General features: G+C 38.8%; 1 protein-coding gene across 5 annotated transcripts in view; it reads left to right on the forward strand.

Annotated features, from left to right (window-relative positions):
* Positions 1 to 14,950, forward strand: part of MCPH1 (microcephalin 1) — a 229,070-nt gene that overhangs the window by 19,380 nt on the left and 194,740 nt on the right. For 3 of the 5 annotated variants that reach the window (XM_075923600.2, XM_075923599.2, XM_075923602.2), the window contains exons 6-10: positions 1,351 to 1,491; positions 5,183 to 5,275; positions 6,755 to 7,777; positions 7,895 to 8,059; positions 13,036 to 13,148. In XM_075923600.2, the coding sequence (XP_075779715.2) occupies positions 1,351 to 1,491; positions 5,183 to 5,275; positions 6,755 to 7,777; positions 7,895 to 8,059; positions 13,036 to 13,148 (1,535 nt within the window). Of the gene's footprint in view, positions 1 to 1,350; positions 1,492 to 5,182; positions 5,276 to 6,754; positions 8,060 to 13,035; positions 13,149 to 14,950 lie in introns of all 5 variants that reach the window. The other 2 variants (XR_012902550.2, XM_075923598.2) reach the window with 1 other exon arrangement.

The following is a 14,950-nucleotide window of genomic DNA, read 5'->3' on the forward strand; positions in this document are numbered from 1 at the left end:
ATAGGGGGCCTCCAGCCTTCCCAGGGTGCCCTGGTGGTCACTCCAGCCTTAACAAGAACACTCCTCTCCCTCCCTGGAGCCCTAAAAGGGGTTGACTCTGGCCACAGTGTCTGTGCCAGCTCCAAGCCTACCAGCCCAGGGCCAGCAGTCACTGTCCTGACCCAGTGGCCCCAAAACATTAGACAGCAAGCCACTGGCAGCCAGCCCTTCACTGCTCCCCAGGAGCAGTCTGCCAGCTCCCAGGAACCTGCCAGGGCCTGGAGAAGATGAGCGCCTTCCTGGTTCAGGGTGGAGATCATGGACCTTATTCGGGTTTGAGGGGGATGCCTCCAATGCCCATGATCTCCGCACTAGACGGATGAACACGGCCATCTATGGCAGGATAGCTGCCAGCCTGGACACCAAAGGCCACATGCGAACCCAGAAGCAGGTTGGCATGACATCAAGTTGGTCCGGTGAGAACCCCCCCAATCTTGAGCTTCCCCTCTCCCTTCTTTCGCTTGCTTCCCCCTTCCAGCTCCCTCCTCCCAGGTTTCCCCCTACCCTCTCTCCTCCTCCCTCCTGCCTCCTTTCCCCAGTCTCACCCCAGTTTCATTAAATAAAGAGCGTTTGTGTTCATGAAAATACATGTATTTTATTTGACATCAGGAAAGTGGGTTAGGGAGGGGTAAGTGGAACAATGTGAGGGAGGAATGAGGCACAAGCCACCAGTGAGGCAGATCAGGGAGGCTTTTAGTGCTCCTCAGGGTAGATGCTCTTCGCCAGGGCCTCCTGGATACTGACAGCCCCTAATGGACCTCCTGGATGGCAGCCTGCAGAAAGTGCAACCAGGCTCACAGCAATGCGACCACGAGAAGCACCAGAGTGCCATGGGGCAGCTTTGGCTCCATGTTGCCGAGTGCTGTGGTGTCCTGAGTGAGGGCAACCAGAGCATGCAGAGACAAAATGCTTTGCTGTACCTCATCGAGGTAGGCAAGCAAGCAGGGAAAGCTGAGAACTAGCTGTTGGGAGGGGGGGGGTCCCTTTAAGCACAAGCCTCAGGTAGCCTCAGGCAGCAGCCACACAAAGTAACTCCTGACCTTATGCCCTGCTGGACCTGGCTCCGGTCAGCCTTAAATGCGATTGTGTCCACTCAGTGTGGATGTGTATTTTGTGTGTAGACACGTTATTTCAAATTAACTATTTCTAAATAAGATATTTTGAAATAACTCTGTAGTGTAGACATACCTAAGGTGCTATGGGACCATTTGTTTTTTTCGTTTATAAATGTAACTTTGTACTTTAAAAATTAATGTTATGTTCAAATATGGAAACCCTCATATTAACTGCAAATTACGATTGCTTTTTTAGAAACCGATATACCTGTTTTATTATTTGAGGATGATGGTTCACTTGCATATAGTCCTACAGATAAAATAAAAGATCAGTGCAGTGCAATGGAAAAGAGAATAAAGGAAATGAAGGAGAAAAGGGAAAATCTTTCCCCTACTGGTAAGCAGTTCAGCTTTATGACTTCACGAAAAAGCATAAATGGTTGACATCTTTCTCAATGAACTGTCCTGATGCAAGCTCTGCGCATGTTCCAGGACTGTCTAATTTTCTTTTGATTTGAGAAATCATGTTGCTGTGAAACATCTGCTTACTCTGACTTAAATTGAAAATTCATGATTTAAACCAAATAGAAGATTCTTAGTCCAACACCCGGACCATGCGCTTGGTCATTCACCTTTTCACTGATTTAAAAAAAAAAAAAAATCAAGCAGGGTTAAGTCATTTCTTGGAAAAGGGATTTTCAAGGAACCAGTATGTGCCTGTGATCCAGTAGAATGAGGGCTCTTCCTTCTGAGTGTTGTTTTTAGAGAATATGTAAGATCAGAGTTTTGATTGCTTAAAGAGTATTTGACACCTCTTGCCAAAGTATGGGTGCTGGTGAAATATCAGATTAATTACCTTCTTCCTAAACTTAAAATTGGTAACACTTCTTATCGTTTTAGGATGTTGAATATTGGTTTGTGCTCCATTTCAACCCAGAATTAGTAGTTCAGTGGTAGATTAAATCATCCCTGTTCATAGTTTCTAGAATATCTTACATTTTTAAAGAACTCTGAGTATTTCAAGACGATTATAAAATAGAATTGAAGATCAGATGATGTACGCCTCTCTTCTTCCTCTCCACAAATAAACCTCCATTGTTTTTACTCCTTACCCAGTGAAATCTGATATGAATAACCCATGGAGCCCATAATTATCAGGGTCATTGCTCTCTGGAATTCCCTGAACCCCCCCCTTTTTTTTGCCAGAGATTAAAATTGCATGAGCATAGTTAACTCTGGATAGCAGCGTGAATTTAAGTGTGGTGAACAGTAGTAGTACAATGCTCATAATCTAAAAAGGACAACTCAGCTACGTGGTTACCTTAACTCCCAATGTAGACTGTGATAGGTCAAGAGAAGAATTTTTTTGTTGATTTAGCTATCACCTCTTGGAGCTTTGGGAAGGGGTTGGGACCTCTTCTATCACTGTAGTGAGTGTCTACACTTAAGTGTTACAGTGGTGAAGCAGAAGTGCTGCTGCCATGTAATGGTTTAAATGTAGACATCGACTAAGAGTCCAGTTTCAGAAAATATCCCATGCACAACCAGCTAGACCAAAGTACTATATATTCTCCAAGATTCTTCCCACTCAGTAGTGCTGTTGTTTTAATATTCCCTAATGTCTATTTATATTGAGTGGGGAACTTAAGGCTTGCAGGCTGAATCTGGCCTGTTGCTTAATTTCGTTCAGCTCATGACAAGTTTCAGTGGCCCCCTCTGGGGCTGGGGCGTTTAATCAGTTTATCAAGTAGTGGATGGATTTCAACTACTCAATTAGTTCGATAAGGGGAGAAACTGCAGAGCTACAGCATGGTTAGCTCCTGGCCTCAGGAGCTAACCCTGCTGCTGCTCTATCTTTTAAGTGTAGTAAGAGCTGCCCAGTCCAGGACGCTTACCATTCATCAGTCCGGTTCGTGCCCAGTCCCAGATACTGCGCCTCTGCTTTTTAAAAGAGCTGGATAGTCGACTACTCGACTAGTTCTGTACATCCCTAGGCTGGAGCCTCGAGTGCCGGCTCACACTGCTTTGGGGAGGGTGCCAAGATTCTGGGCTCTACCTTCTCGGCTCACCTCACTGTGAGGGGAAGCCCTGAGCCTCCATATTCCACAGGCAGGTGACTTGAATGTTTTATATTTCTCTCTCAAAAAACCTCCTAAGTTAAGTAGCCGTTTAGTTGTGTGTGGCCTTCAATTGATTTTTTTTTTTCCCCCTGTGGGTCAATGGCTCATGGTAGTATTTAAATTGGGGTGGAAAACCTTTTTTTCTATCTGACACTTCATACTGCAATTGCAGTCATTCATTGTCAGATAACCTAAACTGCAATGCTTCTGCTGATTATGCATAGAATTATGCAAGTAACAATTTCTGTAAAACTGAAATCTTCTTTCATCACATCACTTGACTCAAATGTTCATTTGTTTCTCAATTTAAAAATACTTTTTTCATGCGAGAAACATACCACTTTGAAATATTTCAATGTGAATAAATTAGTTTGAACCCCATTTAATGTTAAAAAATAGATTTTTTTAAACTTAAGGTACACAAAATTGAACCTTTTTGAAAATTCAAGCAAAACCAGCTTTTTCTTTTGAACTTCTATTCATACATTTAATGCCACGTTACTTTAAAAGGGGAGCTTGTGATAGGTAGTAGTCATAAGTAATCTACTATACAAAGCACCCAGTGATGAGACTTTAAAAAAAAAATTAAATCAATTATTTAAGAAACAGGTTTAAATTGATTGTAACTGTGTACATTTGTGCTATCTGTAATACAATCCTAAAATATACAATGAATTGAAGAATAAATACTGTATTTGTAATTATATTTGTTTCTCTGCACTTCCTCCAGTTTATCCACATCTTACCTTAAATGTGGCACCCAGAACTGGACACAAGGCTCCCGTTGAGGCCTTATAAGTGCAAAGTCGAGCAGAAGAATTACTTCTGACACTCCTGCTAATATGTACCGGAACAGCGGCAGGCAATACTTTTTGAAGTGGCCCCAGGCTGCTCTGGAAGGGGCAGGGCCAAGATGCTTCCATGATTCCCCACCCACAGACCATGATTGGTCTGGGGGCAAGGGATCCCCTTTGCCTCCCTCTTCCCACTAAGTACCCATGCCCCTGGCTGGGTGGAAAGAGGCTTCACACGCTCCCCTACCTCCAGACCAATTAGGGCCTCGGGGTGGAAGGAGCGTTCAAAGTTTCTTCTGCCCTACCCCCGTCCTGCGAGGAGCACGCAGCACTTCAAAGTGCTATGCACTCCTTGCAGAGAGGAGGAAGCTTCATGTGCTCCCCCCACCCCTAAGCTCTGATTGGCCTGGGGGCGGTGGAGCATGCAAAGCCTCCTCCCGCTCTGCGAGGAGTACGTGGCACTTTGAAGTGCCGTGTGCTCCTGGCAGAGCAGAAGAAACTTTGTGCACTTCCCTGGCCCCCAGGGCCCAATTGGCCTAGGGGCGGGGAAGTGGTAGGGCTTCCACAGGACAGATCAACCCACTAGGCAGGCCGGATTCAGCCAACAGAGGCCCTTTTGCCCACCCCTGTCCAGAATGATGTTCACTGCTGGTTTTTTGTGTGTGTGCAAGTGTTACACTGTTGACTCATATTTAGCTTGTGGTTCACTATGACCCTTAGATCTCTTTATGCAATACTCCTTACTAGGTAGGCATGTAGTTCTTTTTCTATTAGAAAGAAAAAGCTATTTAGATTTCAATATTTTAATAGAGCACTTGTGAATTTCTTTATACATGCAGGCTGAACTTTTCAGAAATAGAAACCTAAAATTAGGCTTCTAAACCCATACGTGGATGCCTAAAAGGTAGAATCTTTAAAAGTTACTTAGAGGGATCAAGAGAGCCAGGTTGAAGCGTTTTAGCTTTCTTGACTTGTGGAAGTTCAGTAAATCAGAAAGTGGTATTGGTTGCAAATATATCAGACTTGTTTGCTTATAACTTTGAATGTGTGTGTTTTGTTTCACAGCAGGGATATTAATGTGGTCTTGGGTTTGTCTCTTAGCATAGATGAACATTTTAAATTTGAAACTTTTGTAGAAAAAAATCGTGTAATTTATTAATAAATTATATTTTAGCTTCACAAATGTCTCAGATATCTACATTTAATTCAACACAGCCTACATATGGAGAAGGTCTTACTGCCACTTCAGCGAGTGCTTTGCTGCCAGGTAAATAATGTAGCTTTAAGTTCTGTGAAATGTATTTTTTAAAATTTATAAATGTGCTAAGTAAAAACAGACTTTTTAGACTATACTGTATTATAAATCTGGAACAGTTCCTCAGATTTGTTACCTAAAAAGAATGTTTCAGCTGTGAGAATCTCCTTTGCATCCTCCGAGTGAAGACAGATTCATGGGATTAATTTAGCTCCTCTTCAATTACTTTGTTTTGAGTGCTCCTTTCATATTTAATGCTCATTTTGCTAACAGAATCAGACTGTTTGAATTAACATAAGAGTTTATGTAGCATTACTAAAAGAAAAGAGAACAAATAATGAACCAAGACACTGAGCAACAAGAATAAGTATGGGTATTTACTTTATGTAGTTTCTCATGCTCTTTCATTTCAGTTCTTGCATTTTACATGCTTTTCAAAATAGAGGGTGAACTTTTTGTTTACTTTCACCACTTGTATTCAAATATAAGACTATTTTCCCAAACCTCACAGGGATATTTATACTTGTATCACATTAAGAGCTGTGAAGCACTCAGAGATGCATATGAAAAGTGGTATCTAAGACAGAGGTGGTCTCACTGAAGTCAGAACTCTGATTTCAATTTAGTTACTGATGGAATTATTGCAGTTATGTATCTGCTTTAGAATATATTCAAAATGTAAATGCTTTAATAGAATGAGCTATGGTATATAGATGTTTTAGCCTGATAGTGGTTAAAGTGATATGCAAATCATTTCCACACTCTTGGAGGCTTCAAATGCCGTTTTAACTCAAGTTAATTTTGGATGTGAACTGAAGTCCTCTATTTTATGTACTATGCGTCTTTAATGTTAAGCATAAATATAAATTTCACTTTTAGCCATTGTTTCAGGCATCTCACATGTCGAAGTTTCAGCTTTCATCTCTTCCAATTCAGTTAAAATTACATTAATGGCCATATCATATTTGACCTTAAAATGCATTCAGAAAAAATACAGCAATTTATCTTACAATTAAACCTTTTCACTTTTTCCCAAGTAGGACAATAACAAGACATCTAATAAACGTGTGCAATACCTCTAAAACTTACTAGGATTCTTGCAATAAATCATTCTTTCAGAACATTTAATTCTTGTTACAGGGGCCTATGATTCCTCAGAACTGTTCTAGAATAATCAACCATTCTTCTAGTCTGTTGTATCTGAGCTACTCATTGCTAGAGTTCTGAAAATGTTCTTTAAAATTACCACATTTTTTCCATCACAAAAAACACTTTATAACGTGAATATTGTAAGAGGAAAATACAGAAATGCTGGGAGGGAGGGGGTTCGGTATTTTAATGTAAAGCTAAGCCATGCATGTGTTAATGTTTAGTTTTGTGGCTAAATCCTTGGACAGTTCTTTGAGCAACTTTCCACATACTTCACTAATTTTAACTTTGTACTATTCCATTTTTCTTAATGTTTATAATGCTTTTCTTAATGTCTTGCAGAAGAGCACATCAGTGATTCTTTAAACTCGAGTTTTGATGATCTTTGGGGAAACTGTAAATACAAAAATCAGAAACCAAAACCAACTCGAAATGATATTTATGTATCTACAGCTGTATTAGAGCATCCTCTGTTTTCCAGTAGTGACCAAGGGGACTTAACTCCAAAATCAACTAATAGAAAACATTTAAACAAACTAAGTATGCAACGTTCTCTGGAAAGTAAAAAGAGAAAATCTAAGGAGTCTCCTAACCTAAATCAGACTGGTGAAAATCATCTGACTTGTGAATTGGTTTCAAACAAAAGTTCTTGTGTCCAAGAAAAAAACTTTAGTCCCATCACTCTGTACCCCAAAATGGTCCAGTTGAAAGCTTCTGCAGTTACCATGAGCAATCAGTCTGATTCATTAATGAGCAGTGCAGATTCTATTAATATGCATGCAGTTGACATAAATATTCCTGTTGACAGAGAGGATTGTAGTGTCAGATACAAAATACAAGGGAAGACTGAGAGAAAGAGCATAAAATTAACCACCTCAGCATTATGTAAGGTAGGGTCTGAAAATGAATTTCTTCTAGCAATGACCACACGTAACAAATCATCAGAAATAGAGGAAGCTTCATATGAAGATTTCTTTTCTCCTTCTAATTTGAATAAAAGTAAAAAGCAAATAAAAGACTTTCCTTTGCAAGTTCAGCAGAAATTGCCAAGTACTCCTGAAATAAGTTGCAAAAGAGGCTTTCTAAGCCACAAACGAGAGAGATTGTTTGAAGGGTCAGATAAACAGTGTGTTGCTCTTTTCAAAAAAAGAAGAACTGGTAAGACAATTGGTACATCAACAGAGGATGACTGCAGGATGACTGAAGGTTCAGAAAGTACAGTGACTGTGACTTTAAACTGCATGTCAGGTGGAGTTAACGCTGAGTCAGCAGAAGCCCTGGGTTCTAGCACTCTGAATCAATTTCAGCAGAGTCTTCAGAATATATCCTGCAGAACCAGCGTGAATAGCTGCCCTCAAACTATTGGTAAGTTGCTCCATATAAATACAAATTCAAAGATGCAGAATTATGATGCATTAAAAATGTGTGTGCAACTAAATTCTAAAATAGACTACCATATTGAGAGAGAACTATGTATTTCAGAAACTAGATTACCAGAAAAAAACGCTGCTTTGATGGCATCAGATTCAAGTGACAAAAAGGGTGCAGTGGAGCCACAAGAACACCCACTTACTTCTCTAGACTCTACAGATATAGAAAAGTCAACAGGGGAAAAAAAGGAAATCCTGCTTAAAAATTGCAATCCAAGTATGTGAACTTCTTTACCCTGATATTTGGCACCTTGTGTAAATCCTGTCATTTTTCTTGTGTACCCCAAGAAACAATATTGTCATGGTTAATTGTATTGTGATTTTACAAATTGTCCATGTACATATATAATTTCTTAATTTGTAATATTTGGAATGGGTATAGTTTTAATTGCTAGTCATTCTGGTATTAGAATATACAAATATGACATATCTTAGGGTACGTCTAGACTACAGGGTTTTGTCGACAGAAGTTTTGTCGACAGATACTGTCGACAAAGCTTCTGTCGACAAAGAGCGTCTAGACTACATTCAGCTTGCTTTGTCGACAAAACCCTGTAGTCTAGACGTACCCTAAGATATGTCATATTTGTATATTCTAATACCAGAATGACAAGCAATTATAACTATACCCTGTAGTCTAGACACAACCCTACATGCAATAACACCTTCTGTCGACAGAACTCTGTCGACAGAAGGTGTTATGCCTCGTAAAATGAGGTTTACCAGCGTCGACAAAACTGCTGAGTTCTGTCGACGTTATGTCGACAGAACTCAGCGGTAGTGTAGACGCAGGTATAGTTTTGTCGACAAAAGTCCACTTTTGTCGACAAAACTCTGTAGTCTAGACACACCCTTAGGAATTTCCCTGTAAATTGTCTGTAGTACTCTTTTTAAAATTTGATATTTTTTTACTTTTGAATATGGGAAAACTTCTATATAATGCTAAATCTCAAATCCTTTGGTTACTTTTTTGGTTTAATTAATAAAGTACTAGTGTTTCAATATATGGAGTATACCACTATTGTGTAGCTTAAAAAATGATTATGGAGATGTGCATGTTTGTGCCATGTATCCAAGCTTAAGAAAATGGTCATAAAATCAACATCTTTCCTTTTTTGTTATTTTTACAAGACAAGCATAAAGACCTCAAAGGTGTTTCTTTGGTTTGTGTTTTAAACTTGACTACATAAATTGCTTTGACACTAGTTGAATTCTAACTCCAGATTCAAAAATGAGCATCTCTTCAGGGACATTTCCTCAAAAGAAAACTTCCATATTTTGGCAGACTTGAAAATACGAACTCCAGTTTACTGAACCCCTTTACATTTTTCTATCTGCTATTTGAAAATCTTTTATTTTTTGTTCAAAAACTTGAATTACTCCAGTTCTGCTTGATCTAATATTTGGCATTTACCGTTGTCACCGGTTTTCTGATGATGATGCTTCTGGTGTTACAGGTTCAGCCTTTTGAAGGTTTGTTAGAGACTGAGTTTAGGAGCCCGAGTTTTAAAATCATTTGAAAGGGAAGAAGCAGTAATGAAAAACAGAAAAATGTGAATTTGTTTAAATATTCTGCAAAACAAAAGTCCCACTTACAATTCTCCACAGTGACTAATTTTAATTGACTGAATCAATGTGGTTATTAAATATTGATGTTTTGTAAATAGTCTTCATTTTTATTTTGGATTGATTATCAATTATTCTTCTAAGACAGGAGAGCTTACATATTGCTGTTTGTTGAAATAGTAAAAAATGGTTTGTAACTTTTATTTTTGTTCCAGATAATTGTTTGAAATGGATACATGCAAATATCAGAGCCAGCAGAGAGGATTTGCTGACTTTTAAAATGTTGGAAAAAAAACCTCTGATAAAATATATCTTTGACCTTTAGGCTGAAACTTTTTTTTATTGGTAAAATTCCCATTGAAGAATACTTATTTTCAGTGGATTTTCAGTTCTGTCTGTGCATGTTACTTTCCATCATTAAGGCCTGTGAGAGCAGTTGACAATATTGTCATGTGCAAATACTCTATGACCTTTGATGTATGCATTGCCCATGCATTTACAAGTGAAACCTGGTATCTGACGATTCAGGCCCTCTGCTCTATCTTTGCAAATTGTGCACAAATTCTAAGCAGGTCACTTTTATAATTCTCACCATTGTCCATGTATCTTCCTGACCTGTGTGTGAACACAGGTAACAGTGCGTGGTTTCACTCTCCTACTAGACGTACATAATATGCAGGAAAAGCCCAAATGCAAGGACATTAGAAATTCATTAGTAGTCACAAAGGACTCAAATAAAACATCTTATTAAAATAAGAGTCCTCTTTTCTAATTGTTTAGGAGGAGGAGATTAAAAAATAAACCCTTACATTTAACACCTTACAGTGTGATCAGCCTCATTTATGTCAAGGTCTTAGATTTGTGCTGAACACAAGGGAGAGAATTAGTGGTTTTCAGATCTGTGAATAAGAGTCATTGGAAATAAAGCAATATACACAGATTTCAGTGAAAATGAATATACAGTGAAACAAGGAAAGCCTAATGGGTTTACTAGTTAACATTGTGTTAAACTTCTTTTTAGATCACACTTGAACCATACATTTTATGGTAATACAGTTTCCATCAGTCTGGCTGTGACTTTTTTTTATAGGGATGGTGATTAAGTAAGTCGGTGTTCTGTTTGCCCAGACCTATTTAATTCCTATAGCTACTTAACTGTGTAGCCCAGAAATACATGTCAGACAAAGAATGAGATATTAATAGGTTTTAAGACTGAGTGGGGCTACTCTCTTGTATATCCTACCTCCAGCTAGAGCATGTACAACAAGGACAATGAGGCATTGCCTCTTCACTCCACAGTGTATGGCCAATCTCCGTTGAGCCAGTGTGGAGTAGATACAACTTGTCAAACAGTTACATGCATGTTAGGGGTGAACAAATTTACTGATCCTATTAACTGCATATGACAATCTTTAGAAATGCAAGAGCCAGATTGGGAAGCACTTGATCGAACTAGGCTTCAGCCCTTCTCTTGCTGAAGCCCTGATATCCCCTTTGCCACTGGGCAGAAGCCTGCTATAAGGTAGAGGTTTCAAGCTTTCCTCTGCACCTGCCATTCTGAGAAGTGTAGAATGGATGGAGAGGCCATGGGGGATTCCATAGACTTTTAACTGCGAAAAAACCCCTGCATGTGGCTCATGAGCCGCAGTTTGGCCACCTCTATTATGTGCCGTAATGTTTTTAATCCTCTACTTAATAGATACTTTGTAGACAGCTATAAAACATCTCCTGGTCTGTGATTGGAGCATATAGGCACAAATGTAATTCACATAATTTATAATAAATCAAAATGTTAAAGCTATATCATTGGCATATAAAAAGGGCACTTTCTATTAAATCCCAGTCTTAGTTTATTGCATGTAAAATAATTTTATCTGAAATGTAATATCAAGGTATATTTCTTCATGACTTAGTGAGATAGCGTCTCACAATCCCAATTACACACAACAATGTAGAACAAAGTAATACATCAATGAAGAAAGAGATCTTGGAATCATTGTGGATGAGTCTCTGAAAACATACATTCAATGTACAGTGGCAGTCAAAGCCAACCGAATGTTGGTAATCACTAAGAAAAGGATGGAAAATATCATGTAGCCTCTATGAAGTTCATGGTATGACAACATCTTGAATGCTGCATGTAGATATGCTTTCCCCATCTCAAAAAAGATACACTGGAATTGGAAAAGTTTCAGAAAAGGGCAACAAAAATCATTAAGGATATGGGACAGTTTCCATATGAGGAGAGATTAATAAGATTGGGACTGTTCAGCTAGGAAAGGAGATATGATAGAGGTCTATAAAAGCATGACTAGTGTGAAGAAAGTAAATATGTGTTATTTACTCCATCTCATAACACAAGAACTGGGGATCACTAAATGAAATGAATATGTAACAGGTTTAAAACAAACAAAAGGAAGTATCTCTTCACACATCACAGTCAACCTGTAGAACTCTTCCAAAGGAAGTTTGATGAAGGCCAAGACAATAGCAGGGTCCAGAAAAGAACTAGATAAATTCATAGACGGTAGATCCATCAATGGCTGTTAGCCATGATGGGAGGGGTTGCTTTCCTTAGCCTCTTTGTTAGAATCTGGAAATTGGTGACGGGACTGATCGCTTGATTATTACCTGTTCATTCACTCTAGGGCACCTGCCATTCGCCATTATTGCAAGACCACATATTGGGCTAAATGGACCTTTTGGTCTGCATAGTAGGGCCATTTTTATGAGATTTTTCATTATGTAAATATTACTATGCAGTGTTGGAATTGAAGCTCCTCAGCTTTTTTCTGTTGCATGAGAACCAGAATATAACACTCTAAATCAAAGAGGGTTACATTCATTTTGATTTTATCACCTAAGTTATATGTAAGGTGTATAAATTTAAAAAAATGGTAGAACACTTTTTTTTTCCTTAAATTATTTGCCGTATTTTTGTCCTTTTTAAAAAGTCAGTTTGTAAAATGCCTGGGAGTTCTTGGGTAGTTGATGATAACATGTAAATCTTTCAAATTCTGTTAATATATTTTAAATTTACTTATAGTTTTAACTTTGCTTGGTCAAGTTTTAATTGCAATTGTAATAATGTATTTTATCCTCTAAAATAAATAGAAAATGAGCTTATTTGTGGAGAGTTGAATTTAGAATATCCTAGCATTAAACTTTTTTTAACGAGACTGGATGCTTTCATTTGAAATGATAAATTGGGCAATGTCCTAGTCTAGGCACCAGTCAATTAAATGAGGAAGAATGAGCTAGTTAAATCTTGAGTAATTAATCCTACATATGCCAAAAGATGGATCAAGGTGTAACTTCTCAAAGTGTACACAATATATAGTAAAGTGGTTTTGACAGCCCTAGAGACTGAAAGTTACTAAGTCACAGAACAGATACAACGTAGGCAATGATATTCAATGCTTACTTCTGGTAGCTGCAGGGCCATCTGTGTAAGACTAAAAGTTGAAGCTAAACCATATGCAAATTATACTTTGAAAACAATTTAGTCTGTCTTGGTGGTACTGTACTTGGATAAAAAAAATTGAAAAATTTTAGAATTTTTTTTTAACCAGATTGTTCCTTGCTTTCCCCACCAGGTTCTAAACTTCTAATGCGCTTGGTTTCTAGGTATTGAAAATGAAATTTCAGTATGTGAGACTATAGATGCCTCTGGTGAAGTTTTTAATAAAAACAAGAATAAACCCAGTCGGGAATCAAAGAAAACTGGGAGAGTCAAAAAGGTCAGTCTGTATAGACACAACATCAAGAACATTTTTATATGTAATATATAATTTTAACACCTTAAAGGATAAAAATTTCCTCTGTATACAGTGCAAATAATCGATTGAATCGTCTAACTTTTTGTATACTCTTTGGGTGAATATAGGACAAGAATGCCTAAACAGTATTCTAGAGATACTTGACTACGTGTGAGCTACACCAGTATTTCTCAACCTTTTTTTAATAAGGTAACCCATTTAAAAAAAATTATAATTACCCCCAATACCTACAGTTTTCAAACACACAATTTTTTTCTACCATTGCAATATGTGTTTAAATGACTTAATCATAGCTGAGCGGGTGATGAAATTTTTGGTTGTAAAAAGTACAAAAACAATAACGTTCTATAAAACTTAAAACAAAAATTCAGTTTTCTCCAAATTTCAGTTGTGTTGATGTACTCCCCCAGACTTCTCTTGAGTACCCCTAAGGGTACTCGTACCACTGGTTGAGAAACACTGAGCTACACCATATGATTGTCAGCGTATCTATAATATGACTTGTATTAGGCTTCTCTTTGTCAAAACTAATTGTAGTATCTTTAATAGTTGTATTCTGAAAAAGTATATGTTTAAGCAAAGTGGGGGTTCACTTGTATATTTTGTATAGTACTAAACAGTTTATGGTTTACGCAGTACTTGAATATAAAACTTTGAATATGAAGCATCAGTACTTAACTACAGGCAGCCCCCGAGTTAGGTGGATCCAACTTATGGCAGATCCCTACATACGAACGGGGCTTTTTTCGCCGTGGAGGACGCGGGCGGCAGGACCCGCCGCCTGCATCCTCCACGGCGAGAAAAGCCACTCCGCGTCTCCCTGGTCTGCTGGGGGGAGGCTCGCAACTAGTGCGCCCCCCCCCCCCCCCCACAGCAGACTAGGCTTTTCTCTCTGACGTCTGGGACAGAGCAGCTGGGGTGCTGCCGGGTTGGTCCCGCAGCGCCGCTCCTCGGCGCTACTGGACCAACCCGGCAGCACCCCAGCTGCTCTGTCCCAGGCGTCCAGATTCAGCCGTTGTTGAAACTGATCAGCGGCTGATTCCAGGAAGCCCAGGACAGAGCAGCTCTGCCTTGGGCTTCCTGTAGTCAGCCGCTGGTCAGTTTCAACAGCGGCTGAATCTGGATGCCCGTTCCGACTTACATACAAATTCAACTTAAGAACAAATCTACAGTCCCTATCTTGTACGTAACCCGGGGACTGCCTGTACTCATTTAATATAGTTTTAACTTTTTAAAAATCTTTTTCTTGGTAAATGTAAAATTGATTAACAACAAATATAATTGGTAAAAGTAAATGTACACAATATATAGTAAATAGCAAAATGAAGATAAAGATGGCTGAAGTTTTCTGAGCAGACAAAATCAGCCAGATACAATGCATAACAATGGGGCTACGTCTACACTGGCCCCTTTTTCGGAAGGGGCATGCTAATTTTGAAAGTGGGAATAGGGAAATCCGCGGGGGATTTAAATATCCCCCGCGGATTTAAATAAACATGTCCGCCGCTTTTTTTCCGGCTTGGGGAAAAGCCGGAAAAAAAGCGTCTAGACTGGCCCGATCCTCCGGAATAAAGCCCTTTTCCGGAGGATCTCTTATTCCAAAAACTTGCCAGTCTAGACACAGCCAAGTATTAAGTAGATGCAGTTATTAGCTTCCAAATTAAATGACGCTCTTGAGAGCAGGATGGTGGACTAGATATGCTAATGGTTACTTGGGTTGAAATTATGACTTTATGTCCTGTCTTTGTTACTTGATTATTTTA

This window comes from Pelodiscus sinensis, chromosome 3, assembly GCF_052426305.1.
Source record: "Pelodiscus sinensis isolate ZL-2025 chromosome 3, ASM5242630v1, whole genome shotgun sequence".
Lineage (NCBI taxonomy): Eukaryota > Metazoa > Chordata > Testudines > Trionychidae > Pelodiscus > Pelodiscus sinensis.